This window comes from Ambystoma mexicanum, chromosome 2p, assembly GCF_040938575.1.
Source record: "Ambystoma mexicanum isolate Mex_15411 chromosome 2p, UKY_AmexF1_1, whole genome shotgun sequence".
NCBI classification, from domain to species: domain Eukaryota; kingdom Metazoa; phylum Chordata; class Amphibia; order Caudata; family Ambystomatidae; genus Ambystoma; species Ambystoma mexicanum.
The window spans coordinates 230,855,235-230,874,528 of record NC_090923.1 but is presented as its reverse complement, the minus strand read 5'-3'; the positions used below and the strand labels follow the sequence as shown (position 1 = coordinate 230,874,528).

At 49.4% G+C, this 19,294-nt stretch overlaps 2 protein-coding genes across 4 annotated transcripts in view; one reads left to right on the top strand and one right to left on the bottom strand.

Annotated features, from left to right (window-relative positions):
• LOC138566358 (histone-lysine N-methyltransferase SETMAR) overlaps positions 1-19,294 on the top strand; it is a 415,975-nt gene that overhangs the window by 372,696 nt on the left and 23,985 nt on the right. The gene's annotated exons all lie outside the window — the stretch shown is intronic.
• SUMF1 (sulfatase modifying factor 1) overlaps positions 730-19,294 on the bottom strand; it is a 901,271-nt gene continuing 882,706 nt past the window's right edge. For all 3 annotated transcript variants that reach the window (XR_011301918.1, XM_069643509.1, XM_069643507.1), the window contains one exon: positions 730-1,575. Coding sequence is in view for 2 of the 3 variants with exons in the window: in XM_069643509.1 (XP_069499610.1) it covers positions 1,471-1,575 (105 nt within the window). In the remaining variant the exon portion in view is untranslated. The remainder of the gene's footprint in view (positions 1,576-19,294) is intronic.

Genomic DNA, 19,294 nt, shown 5'->3' with positions numbered 1-19,294 from the left:
GTGAAACAAATTGCAGAAAAGCTGAAAAGACTTGGACAAAGCGATACCACCTCCTTGAATTTGGATTAAAATGGAAACACAATGCCCTTTTTTTGCAAAAGTGACAATTTAAGAACCAGAAAGAACTCTTGGGGAAGGGTAGGCCCATTCTCTGGTGGAACTTTATTGATTTTTCTTTTCTTCACTTTAGAACTTTATGTTTGGAACCTTGGAAAGAAGCTTCAGGTGTTCAGCTACAAGACATCCCCATTGCAGGGTATCTTGAGTTTAGTGTGTGAGAGTCAATTTAGGATTTTGGACACTGGACAGAGAAATCTTTTTGACATCCTGCTACAGACGTTTTAGTGAGGCAGGGAAACCCCTCTTTGAGTTAGGGATAAGTAGGAATTCCTCAACCCCTCCTTTTGATATTTACAGTCTTTATTCAACTTCACACTTGTTACTGTGTCCAAGTCTTACTCTTGATCCCTTCAGTGTTCTCTAATACACATTTTCTTTATGCAACCCATTAGGCTAATGTACTCTTTTAAAATCCTTTAACAAACTCTACATATTGTTACAGAAGACAGATTAAGGTAGACAAAAAGAGGGGAAGAGTTCTGCTGCTTACAGCTGAAGGAATTACTTATTCAGGAGGAGCAGAACCTTAATAAAGAGAGCACGGCTTTTATAAGCAATGTTACAAAATAAAGTAAGTTCAAGGACTACAAATGTATTTACATATCGACCTTTATGGATGTTAAAAACATTTTATTAGGAAAAAAGCAGCATGTGCATATTACAAGGTTTTCTCCAGCCAGTGCATATCTGCATGATTCTACCACAGAGCTACAAAGCAATTTCTGACAAATCTACAAGCAGTTCCCTGTTAATTGAAGGGTGTCAATCGACTTGTTTTCATCCCAAAAGGCCACCATACTAGGGTGTCAATGTGCAAAGCTCATTGACGGACAGTAGATATCATCAGTGAACTGTTGTCCAATAGCCGAGCTATACAACATAAAAAGAACCAAAAAGCTTCCCTTGGACATCTGGGATTTGCACAAGCTCATAACCCAATGCATATTAACTTGCTGGTTTGAAGAGAAAGTAGGACAGAAAGGGATTGTAAAATTATTTGGAGCCTTGGAGTTCTTTGATTACCAGTGAAAGTTGGAGCACCACAGCTTTTTCTGACAGTGGGATTTTCCACAGAGAACGATTTTCACACCATATTGTCATCTCATAATTCTCCTCTATTAATCTGTGCACTTATATTTCTGTAAACGTATGCAGTTGAATGGCCCCTCAACCAACATGATTAAAAGTCTGAATCAAAGTTGCTCCCATCATCCTTGTTAGTGTACAGTGTAATTAATTCTTGCTTGAATTCTAGGCTCAGATGGAACAGTCCTGGAGTAATCTCAATGAGATGTCCATGGAGCCGTTTTACTCCCACCAGCGGAGATTCTTCAGCTGCAGCAAAAGCTCTCAGTGATGCGGACCATCAGCAGCACAGCGGAAGCCTAGGTTTGATGCAGAGCTGTCCGGTGTGTTCTGGCTTCGTGCTGCACAGCGGTATCTGTAGCAATAGGACTGCAAAGAAACAAGAAAGAAAGAACATTGTCAATACATGAAGAGAAATTCCACTTCAATGTATGCCCCATCTACTCATTAAAAGCATTTCCTCCATGTATCTTCTCTTACGGGAGAGGGACAAAGGATTTGCTTAGAAGCCGCTTTCCTCAGTGGTTAGCACTGCTCGCTGTTTGTTTTTTTTTTACACAGCCTGGCTGAGTCAAATACGAAAGGTGACAAGCAACATGGCCAGATGGAATTGATTTTAACAATCCACAGCGATTTATCCGAGCAGATCACAAGCTATCTTATGTGTCACTTTCTCAACCCAGCTTAACATGCAAAGGTATAATAATAAGGCTTGCAAAGAATAAAGAATAAATTACCAGGTAAAGAGCAAATTACTTGCCTTCAAAAATGTTCTTTTTTCATTTCTACGATCTACCTCCCACAGATTCTGAATCTCTTCTAATAACTCCATGTGTAGTCTGGATCCAGAAATCTTTACACAGCTTCCAGGGGCATAGGTGAGACTTAATGACCGACTCCCCATCGATCATGGGTGCCACTCATTCTGTAATAATATATAGAGAAAATGCGTCACTGGTTTGCCATGGGAAATCCCCATCAAGTGCCCAGGGAAAGGCAGAAGCCACCTGACTGACCCTGGGAGGTGGCTATCTGTGGGAGGACAGGAGATGAAATGAGACCAAGGGATCAGAACAAGTCCTTACCCAGGTTTCTAGGTAGTATTTCCTCCCCACCCCCTGCCACCCCACTCTTATATCGTCTGCTGTCATGTGGATGAAGAACCTCCACCAATTGCTGACCATGAATCTTATACTTCTACTTCTCACTTAAACAAAGCTGAGATAATCAGTACTGAGACCTGTGTACACCCCTACCCTTTTTACAGTACTGAGACGAGGAATGTAATAAAGATGATTACCAAGAGTGGCAAACCTACTCCACGGCCTAGCCGATGGAAGTTACTCACAGGTGTCGGAATAGTCAAAAGCAGAACACCTGAGCAACATGAGAGATCAGAATTCCCAATGCTTGTTGGGACACAGGAGGAAGTGAAGCAGTCTGAAGCAAGGAAACGGGAGAAGACAGCGTCCAGAAGTAAACCTGGAACTGCAGAACCAGGGCAGAGTCCCCTCTTTTGTTTTGATACTGCAAAGAGCCGGGGAAGAGATAGCCCCACCTTGTGGTTTTTGTGAATCATAAGGGAAGAGCCATACCCCTTTTTCTGTAGCAAGGTAACGGAAAACCAAATCAGGAACAGTGAAATATACCCATTACTAACTTTGTGAATATTTGTGAAAATGGAGGACGCCCAAGAACCATCCTCCTTGGGAACCATATACCAATTACATTGTGCACAAGCAGAAAGACTCTAGGGGAAGGGAATACCCCTTCTCTACTGGAACCTTGTTTTTACCCAGCTTTTCCTCACCTTAAAGTCTTTGTGCTCGAAACTTTGAGAAGAAACTGTTGGTGTACAGCCCTGTCACATTATAGTGAGTTTAGTGTGTGAGTCAGCTTAGGATTTTTGGACAAAGGACGGAGAACTCTTGATTTAGACATCCTGACAGATGCTCCTTAGCTCCCAAGCAGGAAAAATCCTCATAGTTCGGGACAGGTAGGACTTCGCCAACATTGGAACACTGGAAATGCAACGGTGTCCGAGTGTTACTCTTGTTCCCTCACATATGGTGTCAGAAATGGGATCCGGCTCAGCTGACACAAACTGGGGGACCCTATAATTTATAAAACTTAGTGAGCGAGCTACCAATCCATCTATAGCCACTAAGGAATCATTCGTTTTGACCTAGCGTGTACAAGGTTCGAAATTAAGTTTGAATAAGCAGAAGCTAAAAGCAGCTCATGGTTATCCAACATTAACCATTGACCAGGATCTACAATGTCAGGACGATCTAGTACATAGCGTTCCGCAAATCTTCTAAGCAGGTGGCCAGGAGCGGGCCATCACTTTTGGATCCCAACCCTCGGGGCAGACAAGTGAGGGAAGATCACCTGGGTAGAGGATCCTCAGAGATTGGAAAATTATAAGTTACTCACCGTAGTGACTAACGTACTCTTAGTCCATAGTCCCCTTTCCTCCATACTGCATGGGCGTCCCTCGCGAGGGATGGGAGATGGAACCTTTTTCCACCAGAAAAATCTTCTTCCCCTCTAAATTTAGATGCACGCGGAGGCGCGGCCCTGGGAGCATGTGCTGCCCTGACTTCACCCTCCGGCGCCACACCTCAGTCCCCAGAGACACGTTGACAATAGATTTACCATTGCCTAATGACACCAGATTATTAGGGGAGGGGGATGGTGGGACATATGGAGGAAAGGGCACTATGGACTAAGTACGTTAGTCACTACGGTGAGTAACTTATAATTACTCTTGCGTCCCGTCCCCTTTCCTCCATACTGCATGGGCGATTACAACTGAATGTAGCCCCAGGGTGGAGAGGAGACCTTTCTTAAGCAAACAGGTTCCGGAGAACCACCTGTCCAAAAGCCGCATCTGAACTGGAGCCGGCATCCAAACAGTAATGCTTGCAGAAAGCCGATGGAGTGGCCCATGTGGCCACCCTGCTTATGACCTGCAAGGGGACATGGCGCTGAAAGGCGATGGCCGTTGCCTTGGCCCTGACCGCGTGGGAATGCATGTTCGCCGGAAGGGGTCTATGCTGGCCCTCGTACGCTTCCTTGATGGCAGAGACCATCCAGCGGGAAATGGAGGCTTTGGAGGCCTGATAGTCTGGTGCCTCCAAAGATGATGAATAGGGCATCTGACTTGTGGAAGCCCTTGGTCCTGTCCAGGTAGAATTTCAGGGCACGGCTGACATCTAGGCAGTGCAGAACTTTCTGAGGCTCGTCCTTCGGGTCGGCAAAGAATGTAGGAAGGACAATCTCCTCGTTTAAGTGAAAGGCTGATGGCACTTTAGGTAGAAATGCAGGATGGGTCCGCAGGACCACCTTATCCTTGTGAAAGGTAGTGTACGGTTCCGAGGCGACTAGAGCCTGGATCTTGTTGACCCTGCACGCTGAAGTGAGGCAGAATAGCAGAGCCGTCTTGATGGTGACCAGCTTGATGTCCGTGGACGCCATAGGCACAAACGGCTTGTGCGTGAGGGCGCCCAAGACTAGGTTCAAATCCCACACAGGGTGTGGCTTCCTGATGGGCGGGTAGAGTCTAGCGAGTCCCGCCAAATGTCTCCTAACAATCGGGTTGGAGGAGGAGAAGACCCCCTCCTCCGAGTTCCTGTAGGCCCCAATGGCTGAGAGGTATGTGCGGCAGGTGACCACCTGCAGGCCGGAGTTGGTGAGGTGCACCGAGAATGACAGCACGTCGACCAATGAACAGGCCAGCAGGTCGATATCCTTGGAGTATGCCCAGTGGCAGAACCCGGTCCATATACTTTTATACTGGGCTCCGGTAGCCTTGCTCCTAGCCCCCTGTATGATTTCCAGATTGGCTTGGGATAGGTTGAGGTGGCTAAGCTTCACCTGCTCAGGAACCATGCTGTGAGACCCAGCTTCTGAGGGGCGGGGTGGATGACCTTGCCCCCCCTGCTGTGTCAGAAGATGTGCTGGGCCCGTCGGGAGGCGGATTGGAGGGATTTCCGAGAGGCTGAGCAGCTCCGAGAACCATGGCCTGGCTGGCCACATCGAAGCTATCAGAACGAGGCTGAGCTGGTGAGACTCCTTGATCTTGCAAAGCACTCTATGAATCAGTAGAGTGGGCGGGAAGGCGTATGCTGACATGCCGTTCCACTATCCATAAGGCATCGCCCAGGGAGCCTAGGCCCTGCCCCTGCCAGGAGGTGAACTGGTGGCATTTCCTGTTGTGCCCGATGGCAAAGAGGTCCACCTGGGGGGAGCCCTATCTGTGGAAGATTTCTTGTGCAACAAGCTCGTTCAGCTGCCACTCGTAGCCCGTTCGCTTCCAGGTTGGATTCCCCCGGGAGGTGGACTGTCGTGAGGAAAATCCTGTTTTCCAAGGCCCATTCCCACATGTTGATCGCCAGTCTGCACAGGGAGGGGGACCTGGTCCCCCCCTGCTTGTTGATGTTGTACATACTGCTTGAGTTGTCTGTCTGGATGAGGACAACCCTACCCTTGAGACATGGAGAGGAAGGCTCTGAGCGTTAACCAGATGGCGTTCAGTTCCAGCCAATTGATGTGGTACTCTTGTTCTTGACGAATCCACGTGCCGTAGACCGAGAGATCCTCCAGGGTGGCTCCCCAGCCCTCGAGGGAGGAATCCGTGGTAATCATCACCTGTGGGACGGTGGGCCTGAAGGGCTTGCCCATCCACAGGTTGCAGTCCCTGGACCACCATGTGAGGTCCGGGTGGAGAGAGATGGGGATCTTGCTAATTTCGGCCTGAGAGCCCCTCTCCTGGTTCCACGACGCTGCGAAGTGGAGTTGGATCCTCCTCATCATGAGTCTTGTGTAGGGGATGGCCAACAGTACCGCTGTAAAAAGACCCAGGAGATGCTGGTACCACCAAGCCGAAGTAGCGCTTCGGCTGAGAAAGTGGGACGTGGCCCTCCTGATGGCCGAGATCTTGTCCTCCGAGGGGAAGAACCTCTCGGAGCGCGTATCCCAGATGATGCCCAGGAAGGTCAAAGACTGCGTGGGTTGCAGCTGTGACTTCCTGAGATTGAGCGAAAAGCCCAGGTCGTGTAGCGTGTTCATCAGTGCATGGGAGGAGTGGTGAACTGCTTCCGTAGATGTAGCCCTCACAAGCCAGTCTAGGTAGGGGTATATATGGAGGCCCTGAGCCCGGAGGAGGGCTGCCACAGCATTCATGAGTCTGGTAAAGACCCTGGGGGCCCAGTTGAGGCCAAAAGGGAGGACCTTGTACTGAAAATCGCAGCCCATGATCCTGAACCGGAGGAAAGAATGATGGGGTTGCCAGATCGGGGCATGCAGATAAGCCTCCAGGGAGCACATCCAGTCTCCCCTGCACAATGTCTCCGCAATAAAGGCTGGCGTAACCATCTGAAGAGGTAAGGAGAGGTTGAGGGTGGAAAGGTCCAGTAGAACTCTCAGGCCAGCCTGGTTCTTCTTCCGAATGGCGAAGATCCTCGAGTAAAAGCCCAAACATGGCTGGGACTTCCTCAACGGCCTGGCTCAGGACGAGCGTCCGAATCTCCGCCAAAAGAGTTGCTGTCCCAACTTGAGGGAGGAGAGGATGGAGGAGAGTCAGGAATAGGTAGACGGTACCCTGAGGAGACTACTGACAGGATCCAGGGGTCCGTAAAGTTCTGTCGCCAAAAATATGCGTGAAGAGAAAGCCTGCCCCCCACTGGAGACACGTGGACCCGGAGGGGTGTGTCAAGACCTTTTACCATCAGAGGCTAGAAGTGGAGGAGGGGGACTGGAAGAAGCCTTTGCCCCCCCACCCCATTTTTGTTGCTTGCGCAGACTTGGGGGGTCGGCGAGCGTTCCGGCTGCCTAGACCTCCGTTCCTGGAAGCCGCGGAAGCCTCCAGATGAGCGAGCCTTATCCGAGCATTGCTGAGACTGGGAGTATGCTTTGGGCATGATCTTTGTCAGTATGGATAAAGACTTAGCCATCTGAGAGCTGTTCTTTTTGTCCAGCTCCTCGTCCGTTCTGGAGTGCAAGAGGTCACTGCCCTTGAAGGGCAGATCTAGAATGCGTTCCTGGACATCTGAGTTGAACTTTGTTGCCCGGAGCCAGGCCATCCTTCTCATGTCCGTGGCAATACAGATGGCACGTCCAGAGGTATCAATGTGTGCCAGGGTGGACTCCATGATATCCTGAGCCACGAGCTTGGCTTCGGCTAGACCCGCCTTAAAACGCGATTGGCAGTGGGTGGGGAGTTCCGGGAGGAAGTCAGCAATTTCCCACCATAATCTATGGTTGGCAGCAGCCAGCATGGCGTCTGCGTTGGCCTGTCGCAGATGCAAGGAAGCATTGAATACAGCTTCTTACCGCATGTCACCAAGGTTTTCTCCTCTTTGCCTAACAGCGCTGTAGATGACGAAGATGAGGACGACTGAGGCTTGAAGTACAGTGATGCCACAGCAATCACTGAGGAGTGCGGCTGAGGGTGGGAGGAGAGCAAGAGTGTATCCCCCTCCATCTGCCTATACTTGGCGTCCAGGTGGCAGTTGACTGGCTGGACCGAGTGGGGTTTGAGCCAACCCTTCTTTTATTTATTTATTTAAAATAATTTTTATTATTATTTCCAAACACAACAAACAAACAAAACTTGCAGTGCATGTCACAATATTCCAACCTTTTGCATATATCAATCAATGTCCACTGCCTACTCCCTGCCCAACCCCCAACTTGAGCCTATTCCATTCCGCCATCCTCAGTTGTTTCTTCATTTGGGTTCTCCCTCCGAGTCCTGGTCCGTAGACCAGTCCTGGGTGGGCCCGAACAGAGTGGCTACTAGATGTTTCCAGGCCATCTGAGTTTCTGCTTCTTCCCCTCCTTTATCCCAAGCCTCCAGCCATACTACTGTTTCCGCTTATATCCATTTCTGAAGGTCTCGCCATCCGATTCCCACCCTTGGTCTGCTACATGCTTTCCATCCCATAGCAATTCTGCGCTTGGAAAGTATATATGCTAAATCCTTTCATTTACTTACGTGCCTCGTTTGGCGTGGTCTAGGGAACCCTCCCATCATGCATGCCCATACCGATTCAACACTTAGTTTGACCCCTTTCTCGTCTAGCCGTTGAGATATTTCTGCCCAGAACTTCCCAATTTCCGGGCATGCCCAAAATATATGTGTCATCCCAGCGTTTTCCTCTCTGCATTTAGGGCATGTTTGTCATTCTGTGTTCTTGAATTTGGCTATTCTCTGGGGAGTCATATATGTTCTGTGGGTTACATATAGTTGTATTTGCTGTAGCCTTGCGTTTCTAGACACTTTCTTATGATAGCCCTGCGCTCGTTCCCACATACCATCACTCATGGGTTCCCCAACAACTTCTTCCCAGTCGTGTCTTAGTTGTACCACTTCCTTCCCCACCCTGGACATCAATAGGTCATATAATCTGGAAATCTTGTGCCCTCCTTCTGCTATGTCATATATTGTTTCGATGGCTTTATCAGGTTGCTCTTCTAGTGTTATTTCGGACCACATCTCCTTGATCCTCCGTATCATCCGATTATATGTAATATATTGTCCCGCCTGCAGCCCTGTTTCCTCCACCAACATCCCAAATTCCTTTATTTCCCCCTCTTGCCATATGTCTCCCATTGTTGTTATTCCCACTGGTTCCCAGTACCTTCAAATTGTTTTCATTAATTGCCCATCTCCTCCAGTCAGCGCTACCAACGGCAACTGCAGGGAACACAGGGTTGGGTTCTCCATGACCTGGCACATTTTCCGCCATATTTTTCATCCCAGTATCATCATCTCTGAGCGCTCCTTCAATTGTGATTTGGGGAGCCATATTATTTCCTTCAGGAAGTACAGGGCACTCTCTTTTCTTAACAGTCTCGATTCTGAGGTTGGGTCTTCTGATAACCACTTGGCTACGTATTGTAGTTGGCTAGCCAAGTAATATATCTCATAATTAGGTAACTTAATGCCCCCTTTATCATGTGTATTCTGTAGCATCCAGAGGGCTATTCTATTCCTGGTCCCATGACATAGAAATTCCCTACATATACTTTGTAGTTTAGTAAAAAAACGCCTTGGTATCAGGTATGGTATGTTCCCAAAGAAGTGTAGTAATCTCGGCAGTACCACCATCTTCAGCAACGCTCCCCTTCCCATCATAGCCAAGGGGAGCTTGGTCCAGAGCCTCATGCTGTTGACAATGTTTCTCACCACCTTCTCCGTATTGTGTTGGTGTTCTGCCTCCACTGTATGGTAAATGTTTACCCCTAAGTATCTGAACGAGTCTGTCTCCCATGGTATTGGCAAAACTGGCAATTGTTCAATTGGGACTCCCATATATCTACCCAGGGGGAATATACATGACTTTTTGGGATTCACCGCAATGCCAGACAGCTCCGCAAAACGTTCCATCACTTCCGGTATATATTGGCGGTTTTCCTCAGGATATCTTAAATACAGCAACATATCATCTGCGGTTCTCCTTTTACACGAATCCCTATTTCCTCATATTGCTGTCTCAGGTATATCGCTAGCGGTTCATGGGCATCCCTGTCTGGTACCCCTGCTTATCTGCCATCTCTCAAATGATCGCTCCAGTCTTAACTCTGGCTAGCGGTGCACTATACACTAATTTGACCAACTTGAGGTACCCAGGTCCTATCCCATAGCTAGTCAAGGCTGCACTCAGCCAAGGCCATTTCACCGAGTCAAAAGCTTTTATAGCATCAAGTGACAATTGCAATCTCGCTCGAGTCTCCCTTTGTATGCTCTATAACCCAGTGTAGTCGTCTAAGGTTATCAGATGTTCCTGCGCGGGACATATCCGGTCTGATCCGTGTGTATAAGTTTACTTGTAACCCGTTTCATTCTGTTCGTCAGCACCGCCGTAAGTATTTTGCTGTCTTGGTTTAGCATCGATAGCGGTCTGTATGATCCGCAATCCACACCAGGCTTGTTAGGTTTGGGGAGTGGGATGATAATCGCCTCTCTATAGGATTCTGGTAGTCTCCCTATTTTGAATGCTTCATTTAACATTGCTAACAGCGGGGGGAGCACCTTGTTTCTGTACATTTTATAAAATTCTCTGGGGAGTCCATCCGCCCCTGGGGTCTTACTCGTGGGTAGTTGCACTAACACTGCTTCCAGCTCTTCTAACGTGATTGGGGCATTTAGATCTGCCCGCTCCTCCTCGCTTAGTTGTGGCATGCCCATGTCCTCCAGTGTGTCCATCTCCTTGCTATCGCTCCCTCCCTCGTCTTCATACAAGTGTCTATAATATTCAAGGAATTCTGAATTTACTCCCTCTTGGGTGTCCACTATTTGCCCATTTTTCCCCATTATTGCTCTAATCGGTGATCTGGGGGTCTCGCTTTTATACAACCAGGCCAGCATCCTCCCCGGTTTGTCGCCACCTGCATGCTGTCTCTATGTATTTTGTATAGTTTAGATTGCATAATCTTTCCCACTGTTTTACGCATTCCTGTTGCAGTTGGCTTATGGCTTCTGTTTCTTTAGTGCCGCTCCCCTTGCTCATCATTGTCTCTAGCTCGCTCTCCGCCTTCTGCAATTCTCTAATTATCCCTCCTTGCAGCCCTTTAGATTTGGCTATAGCTATTCCTTTCACCACAACTTTGAATGCTTCCCATAGTGTGCCGGCCGAATCAACACTCCCAGTATTGACTTCAAAGTAATGTATTATCTCTTCTCTGCTCTAAGCCGCCACGTTGGAATCCTAGCCCTTGTGGGCCGGTATTGCCATATTAGGGCCAGTGGCGAGTGGTATGACAGAACCCTTGCTTTGTATTCCGTTTGTGTTATTTCCGCCATTATGTCTTGTGTGGCAAACATGTAGTCTATCCTCGTATACAAATTCTGAGGGGCGGAGTAATGCGAGTACTGTCTATCTTGTGGGTGTTGTACCCTCCATGTATCCTCTAGCAGGAAATTTGTCAGCAAAGTCTTCAAGACCCTAGCCGCAGGGGCAGGCCCATCTGCTTTCCTGTCCGACCTATCTATGCTCGGGTCTAATGTTCAATTAAAATCACCTCCCCAGATCACTGCTTCCCCCCCAAGTATGGTCCCAGTTTGCTGTATAGGGTCTTGAAATATGACACTGTGTCCTGATTCGGGGCGTATGTGTTTATAATACATATTTCTTTATTTTCCACCAACCTCCCATCCTCTTCCGCTGTGGATTGCAGTAACTGGAATGGGACATGCGGGACAACCCAAGTAATCACTCCTCTGGCATAGGCCGAATACGTTGCTCCATAAACAGTCCCCTTCCACTTCTTCTGTATTACCCCCAATTTTTCTTTTGTAAGGTGAGTTTTCTTGTATTAAGGCTACATCTATTTTCTGCCGCCTTAAATACATCATGACCTTGTTTCTTTTTAGGTAGCTATTAAGCCCTCTGACGTTCCAAGAGATCCCCCATCTTCCAACCATGTCCCGCCTCCTCCCGTGTCCCTTCCTCTGCTGCTTAAAACAGCAATTCTCATATACGTAGGCTCGTTCCCCTTCCCAAACTACCCCCATCCAACAACACTGCAACTTCCCCAACTTTCTTCCCTCCACCCACCCTTCCCAACCACAACAATTGCCCAGCTCCATCCCTGGACCTCAGGCTACCCCGCATTTAGTCCTGCCCTGGCTAGCCCGGTGCAAGGACACAGCAGCGGGTTTCCACTCTAATGGCAATCTGTCTAGTCTATCTACTGGGGTATGAGTTGAGTACTCTGCATCTCCTGCTTCAATGCTAGTGTATGCTTGCCCGCCTTCTACATTGCCCTCGTGCTAGCTGCCAAGCACACGCCTATATTCCAGTACCAGTGACATTATTTATACAGCACGTCAATCTTGTTGACCGCCGCCTCGCTGGCCCTTTCCGCCATCTTGGGGGTCACCCGTTTCCAGCGGGCCATTCTGTGCATCCAACCATTCCATAGCTTCCTCCGCGCTTTCAAAAAATAAGGCTTTGTTTTTGTGGAAAATCTTCAGTTTTGCCGGGTACATCAGCATGTATTTATAATTTGCCTCGCGCAGTCTTCTTTTCACCACTCCGAAGTTCAGCCGGCGTCTTTGCACCTGCAGTTATATCTGCTGATGCCCTCCGGATTGTGCCTCCTTTCTGAAAGTGTTCTAGAATCTTTTCCCGGTCCCAATAATTTAGTATTTTGGCAATGATCGGCCTTGGGGGGAGCTCCCGGTGCTGGTCTTCGCGTCAATGCCCCATGGGCCCTTTCCACTGCGAACCCCTGAGTCAATGCCCCTCCGTCTATTTCTTGCAGCAGAATGTTTTCAATGTAGTCTGTTGGGTTAGGGCCTTTCTCGCCTTCCGGGAGCCCTATTATGCGTAGGTTATTTCTTCGGGCCCGTCCCTCGTCTTCCTCGGCCTTATTCTCCAGGTTACTCACTTGCTGGCGCAGTGTATGGATCTCAGAGGCATTCGCCTTGCTAATGGTAGTATTTGCTTGTACCTCTTTTTCCAGAACACATGTGCGCTCTGCTATCACTCTTACATCTTGGCGCAGAAGGGTCATGTCTACTTGCACTGCGTCCATCTTGTGTTCTAGCGACTTTTTGAGACTTGCCATCGCTGCTTCAAGCTTGGTTTCCCAAGTGACCTTCAGGTCCGCTATTGCCTTCAAAATCTGTTGTTCGCTGCTCACTACTGTTGGGTCTGCCAGTGAGCTGCTCTCTTTGTTTTTAGCTTTATCCGTCTGTATTGGGGTTTTGGCATATTCATCCCTAGTAGGTTGTTTTCCTTTCGCTTTGGGTGCTTTGGCTGCCATCCGCACGTCCCTTGATATGCTGTCCGCGACCTCCTGGGTTGCCGTGTCCGTATCATGAACTTGTGGTGACCCGGTGGCTTTTGGTTCTACCTGGGGTCCTGGACTGCTTCATTATGGGTCAAGGTGTCCCACTGTGCACTAGTGGTGCTACTGGACGTGTCTGCTCAGTGTGCTCCCGTGTCATACTCCTTCCTCCCGATTGTTGTGGTGGGTTCTGCGTCACCGCTGGGCTTGGCGTGGTCTTGTTCAGTCTCGCTCCCCCACGGGGTGTGGCGGTTTCTCTGCCCTCGTGATTCCTGTTCCCTGCACTGGCCCTTGGGTGCAAGGGCCCCTTCTTTGTTCCCAATCACTGCCTGTAGGCACTGAGGTGTATGTTGTGGGGGGGGGGGAGGAGCCCAGTTATGACATGCCAGTCTCTTCCTCTCCTCTTTATATGTGCCCGGAGGGTGGGGGGCCGCTTTGCTCACTGTCTTCCACTCTACACACAGGCTGCAGTACACATCCATCAGCGGCCGATTTATGGATGCGCATCAAAAAGAAAGTAAACGTTCCTGGTAGGGGCTCTCATATGAGCCGACGTACTCCATTGCAATGCAATGTCATTAGTGACATTTCGTTCGGCGTAGGCTTGCCCACATAGTCTACACCTATTCCTTCAGCGCCGGGTGTTTATGCTTATATTACGCGGTACTCATGCCTCCGCAGTTCATAACGCAGGTGCTGTGTGTTTCGCCTCCATCATCATTCTCCTTACCCCTCGAGCGGGCGCCCTGACAGGCTTGTGCTGTCTGCTGTTTCAGGCCCGTTCTAGCGCAGGCTTCCTCATCCAGTTACGCTCTGTTAGCGGGTTGTTGAGAGGGGCCATATGAGTGTCCTTCCTGCCGCTGCATGCCGCACCATCATCCGCGCCGGCTGATGTCTCGGAGCCCTCCCGTTCGAACTCCTCACACTCGGCTGTTAATCCCGCTGACTTCTAAGTGCGCTCCATATGTCTTCCGAGGATTTTGCTGCATCAGCATGTGTTCCACTATTCTTCTAACATCGGCGGCCCGCTCGCTTTCCTCAGCTACTTTTGGCCGGCGGCCTCGTCAGTTTCAGTTAGTTTCTCCTGATGGTCCGTACGGGCTACACTGTATCTGGGTCCTTTGTTCTTTCAGGCGGCCATTTTGGGTGCAAAGTCGTCAACCTTCCGGCAAGCTGAAAATGCAATTATGTTCTTGTCAGATGGTCCGCCACAGCTCTTGTATGGCTCATTGTGTGCCCCACATTCTCATGTATCTGGGCCTTCGTTCCAAGGTTAATTTCTTTGCAATCTGCTGGCGGGCAGACACAGGATTCTGTCGGATCTGCATGAGCTCCAGGTCCTTCCAGCCTCTTACATGGCTGGCTAGCCACGCCCCCCCCTGAGCCAACCCTTCTTGGCGAGGGAGACTACATCGGTTTGCAGTGGAATTCCTGTTCTGGCAGAAGGGCGCCTCGTGAGGACTTCAGCGAGGACGCCCTCTGCCGGTTGTTCTAACTGGGGCTGGGGAGGCCCAGGAATTCCGCCAGGCCCGAGAGACGTTCGAGGAAGGCCCTGGCCGATGATGGTGTGTCAGGATCCTCCTCCTCCTCCTCATCAGTTTCCGGTAGGTCTGGGGGATCCTGTGGAGGAGGAGGAGGAGGAGTAGTAGGAGTATCCGGAGCCGGAGGCTGGGGCACTGGGACCACAGCTGGAGGCTGAGGAAGAGGAGGCAGTATGGAACCGCCTGTGGAGTAGGCGGAGGAGCCGAAGGAGGCGGCTGCGCCGGGGCCAGAGGCGTCGGCAGAGGCATCTGTGGTGCCGCTAGCATTAAGGGAAGGACTTCTCTGACTGCGTCCTTGATGAAGGCCCCCATCTGGGGAGACTTCATGAGGCAGAGGAACCTCTCGTAGATCTGGTCCTCGCTGGCCGCAGAGGAGGAGGGAGGCATGGACGGGGAGGCTAGAGGCAGCTGAGGGCACTGCTGACCCTGTACATACGGAGACAAGGGAAAACAGCCTTGCGCATAAGAAGGGTAGGCCGTAGGCCATGTACCTGGTTGATGCCAGTCCCACCTCAATACTCGTTCTTCGCCAAAGTCCTGCAGAGGCATCGAACGGGTGTCCCTTTCTGGCACGTCGGTCATTTTGTTGAGCTGCCTACCACATGGCTGCGACCTGTTGCTCGGCTCGCTGGGGCCGGCCTCTGCCAAGTCTCTTATGAGTGAGGCTTGCGACTTGCCCCGCTCCTCGGGCATGGGCCCGGTAGGTGTACAAACCTCGACCCGGGGGTCGTTAGAGCTGCGTTCAGGCACCCCCTCGGACGTACTGCGGGTAACAGGGCATAGCCCCTCGGCCATGATGCCGGTACAAGGGCGGAGCCCCTCAGGCGCAAGCCCGGTAATAGAGCCTAGCGGCCCCTCAACACTGGCACCGGGAGGATCCGAAGACCCCTCAGCCCGGAGGCCGGAAGCTGTGACAGCCTTGGTGCGTGTGTTGGTATAAGGACCTGACCGGTCCCTCCCGCGCAGGAGAGTCCCCGGGAAGGAGTCTCCCTTGCGGGGTGCGGATGAAAATATAGGCCCTACCTCAGGCCTGGATTGTAGTTTGACGAAGTTCTTGAGATCCTCAGAAGGAGACCGCTGAAAGAGCTCCCTCCACCTGGCTAGTCTGTTCTTCAGCACTTTCGAGGACAGCGAGCCGCACGCCGAACAGGCTTGCCAACTGTGGTCTGGGCCAAGGCAACATAGGCAGAGGGCGTGGGGGTCTGAAGTCGGGAAGAGCCCGTTGCAGGATGGGCACCTGCTGAATCCTGTAGAAGTCGACATGCGCCGGGGAGGAGCTGTGGCGTCTGAGGACCCAGTACCTATTGATAAAAGACAAAAGAAGATATAGAGGAAGAATCCGCGCGTGGAATTACATGGCCGAATCCAAACCCAGGAGCGCTGGTGAATTCGGCCCATTCGCATCGACGCGGAAAAGGAGAATGAGGTGTGGCGCCGGAGTGCAGAGTCAGGGCAGCGCATGCTCCCAGGGCCGCGCCTCCGCGCACCTATAAATTTAGAGGGGAAGAAGATTTTTCTGGTGAAAAAGGTTCCGTCTCCCGTCCCTCGCGAGGGACGCCCATGCAGTATGGAGGAAAGGGGACGGGACATAAGAGTTAGGATGGCCCAAGGGTGAGACATGGTATCGTGATGCAAAAAGCTAAGTAGAAATACCCAGCTAGTCAGTCGCTCTCTACTTGTCCCCCTCGGGGTTACATTATATTCCACTATAAATCTTACAACTGATCTCAATCAATTTGTATTGTCTTGTATAATCCAAAGGATTTAGAGATATGCTTAGGTTTGCATGTAATTAACAGATCAGAGTCATCCAAGTGGTCAAAGTATTGTATTTGAATCCCCACTTTTCTAACCCTGACCTATCTAACCCTCCCTCTACTGTTGTTGTTGGGTATTGCCATGCATGGCCTGTCTCATCCCAAAACCTTCCAACAATTATTCATCCTCGAAAGAAATTAAGGGAATATAAAGCCTTAGCCAGGAAACCCCTTTTTCTAACTACGACACTGACTTAACGCCCCCATACCTCTAATATCAAACTACTGAGAGACCCAATCTTTTCCTTCCCTGTTAACCTCATTTACTGAGGTTACCAGAGTGAAAGAATCAAAACCACCAACCTCCTGTACTCCTAATCGTGATAACATAAGAAGGAAAAGATGTGACCCACCATACCCCAACACTGAAAAGGGGAAAAGAAAGTTAACACCAATATCACTTTCGTATTCTAAGGACACCCCTAGACCAGAAACATGGTATCCCCCTTTCCTTGATAATGACTTATCCAACCCCCCCAGCCTTCATAGGATGTATTAAGACACACAATCTTCTTTTCTCCAAGTATCACTCAAGTACTGCAAGGAAGAAGAGGAAATGAAAAGGAGTACAGATTTCCTATGGGAAACACCACTATGGTACTGGGACGAAGAACATGCAGATAGAAGCACGTCAACATCTTCATTGGACATCTCCCACCAATAAGGTCAGGCCGGATCAGGCAATTGAAATCAACCATGCCAACCTTCAGCCTATCAAATCTTCAGTAGAGTATGAAAGGAACACTAGCAATCAGCAAAGAGAGTGAGTTGTGAGGAGAGCCGAGGAGCCGTGACTGCCCACGACCAGCTGGAAGAAATAGGGACACCGAAGGTCTGTGTGAGGAAGCATCCGGGAGCAGCGTGGCTAACAACCCTTGTTTCCAGCATAGAAGAGAAGCCCAAAGAATGAATCCGGGAGGCATTCTGATCTCTCGTTACATTGATGAAATAAAATGCTTGTTTTCCTGGGCCAGTAAACTAAGCCCAGGAATGTCTGAGGGGCAGGGGAGAGACCCTGACCTCAGACAACAAAGACGTTAACTCAAGAACAAAGAAAACGCAAGCAGTGAGAAAAGCTCAGTGAGAGCCCGGTGTGTACTGACGTAAGCCAGCAAGATACAATGTTGCAGCCCAAACACGTAGGACTGGAGACGCGTCGGGTAAAAATGACAAATGGAATTACAAGGATACATAGTGGCAGAGTGGTCACATCTAGGATTACACGTTCTCGAATGACTGTGTAAAGAAAGGAAGTGTCTGCAAAGAGGGTAGCTGTGCGCGGACATGAGAAGTGAGCGAAATAGAGATCCTAAAGGGGGCAGCTGTGCGAGAAATGAAGTGGGAGCAACTTTTCCAAAACTGATAGAAAGGTGTTGACAACAGACAAAGTGTGTTGGAAAAGCATTGGGGTGGCCACCAGGCAGGCGACTGATCCAGGTTGGCCACAGAGAACCCAGTATAAGGAAAAGAGAACTCTATTAAGGACAAGGCACCTGTTTGCATGAGCTGTAATGGGTGAACATGCAGTTTGACAACTGTGCCACAACCAGGGGAGCCCAACTAAAAGCAAGGAGCTGCATGATCTAATAAAGGAAAAGCTCAAAGGACTTGGTGCAAAATGGGGAAGATAGTCCAGCAAGAAGCCAAGTGAACTGTGATATTAACAAGTGGAACTTTTGTGAGGTGAACTTTTTGTGTTAAAGGGAATACAATTAAACCAGTTGACCAAAGGTAATCACAAGGGTCTAGGCTTGGGCGAGGGAAACCTAAGAGACCCATTGAAGAAGAGTGATCTAGAGGGCTTCTGGGTTGACGGAAAGGAGACCCGGAGAAGCCTAAAGAACTTACCAGGAAAAGGTACAGTGAAGTTCTTGAGAGACTTGTGGAACTTTATAATCCTGAGTGCCTTAAACATGGGGAAGGGAGCTGCAGAAAGGCTCCATTGTCACATTAACATTACTTTGAACACTATTGAGCTGGTAACATTCCCATTTTAGAGTTAGGGCAAGTTAGGTGTTATACCTTCCTGACCATTGAGAATAAAGATCTTCAAACTGTGTTTCACTTGCCTGTCTCACACCCCTTATGATTTATGTCATACAGAGGTGTCCTAATGTTTATTTATAGATTATCCCATATGCACAGAGTTAAATTCACATAGGTGGGTTTGTTTGGCATCAGTTGGCCTGGGGAGCCAAAGGTACCTCCTGGTAGCTATCTGTGTCAAGTTAACCAGGCTCTTCTAGGCTACAAGTAGGAGCTAACCCTGCCAGTAGCCGAGTGCAAGTATTACAACCAGGAGACTGTTACTTATAAATCTGGACCTAATACCCAGGAAAGGAACCTGCTTAAGATTAACATCGAAGTCTTATTTAGCGTGGAGGCATGGTTTAGATGTAATGGCGGGAGTAGTAGAACCCCCCTCCCACTGCTGGGGTGATGTCAAGGACCTGCTCTAAAACAATGGGAAAGACCCCTACACTGTCAGTAGGAGAAACAATTGTACAGGGGATTTTAGAGCAGGTCCTGTTCCCTAAAATTGCAGAAATTACTCAGACCAACAAAATGGAGAGAGGTGAAAAGGGGTTAGCGGAGGCAGATGAAGAATCTATACTATCACATGACGTGTTAAGACCTAGCCCACACAGTGATGAGCCAGAAATCATCCCCAACCTAACGTTTGCTTAACGCAACACACCCATATTGGCTGAAGCCTTTTTACGTACCATCTCAGAGGAAGAGGAGAGGAAGAAAAGGATGGTGTTCGATATTGCCCATTCCCACCTGGCGGGAGGGAGGGTGGGACACTTGGGAGAAGCGAAAACACAAGGACAGGTAGTGAATAGGTTCTATTGGCCAGGTATATAAGCTAACATAAAGAACTTTTTTCTTGCCTGTGCCTTGTGTCAGAAAACCAGTCTGCATATT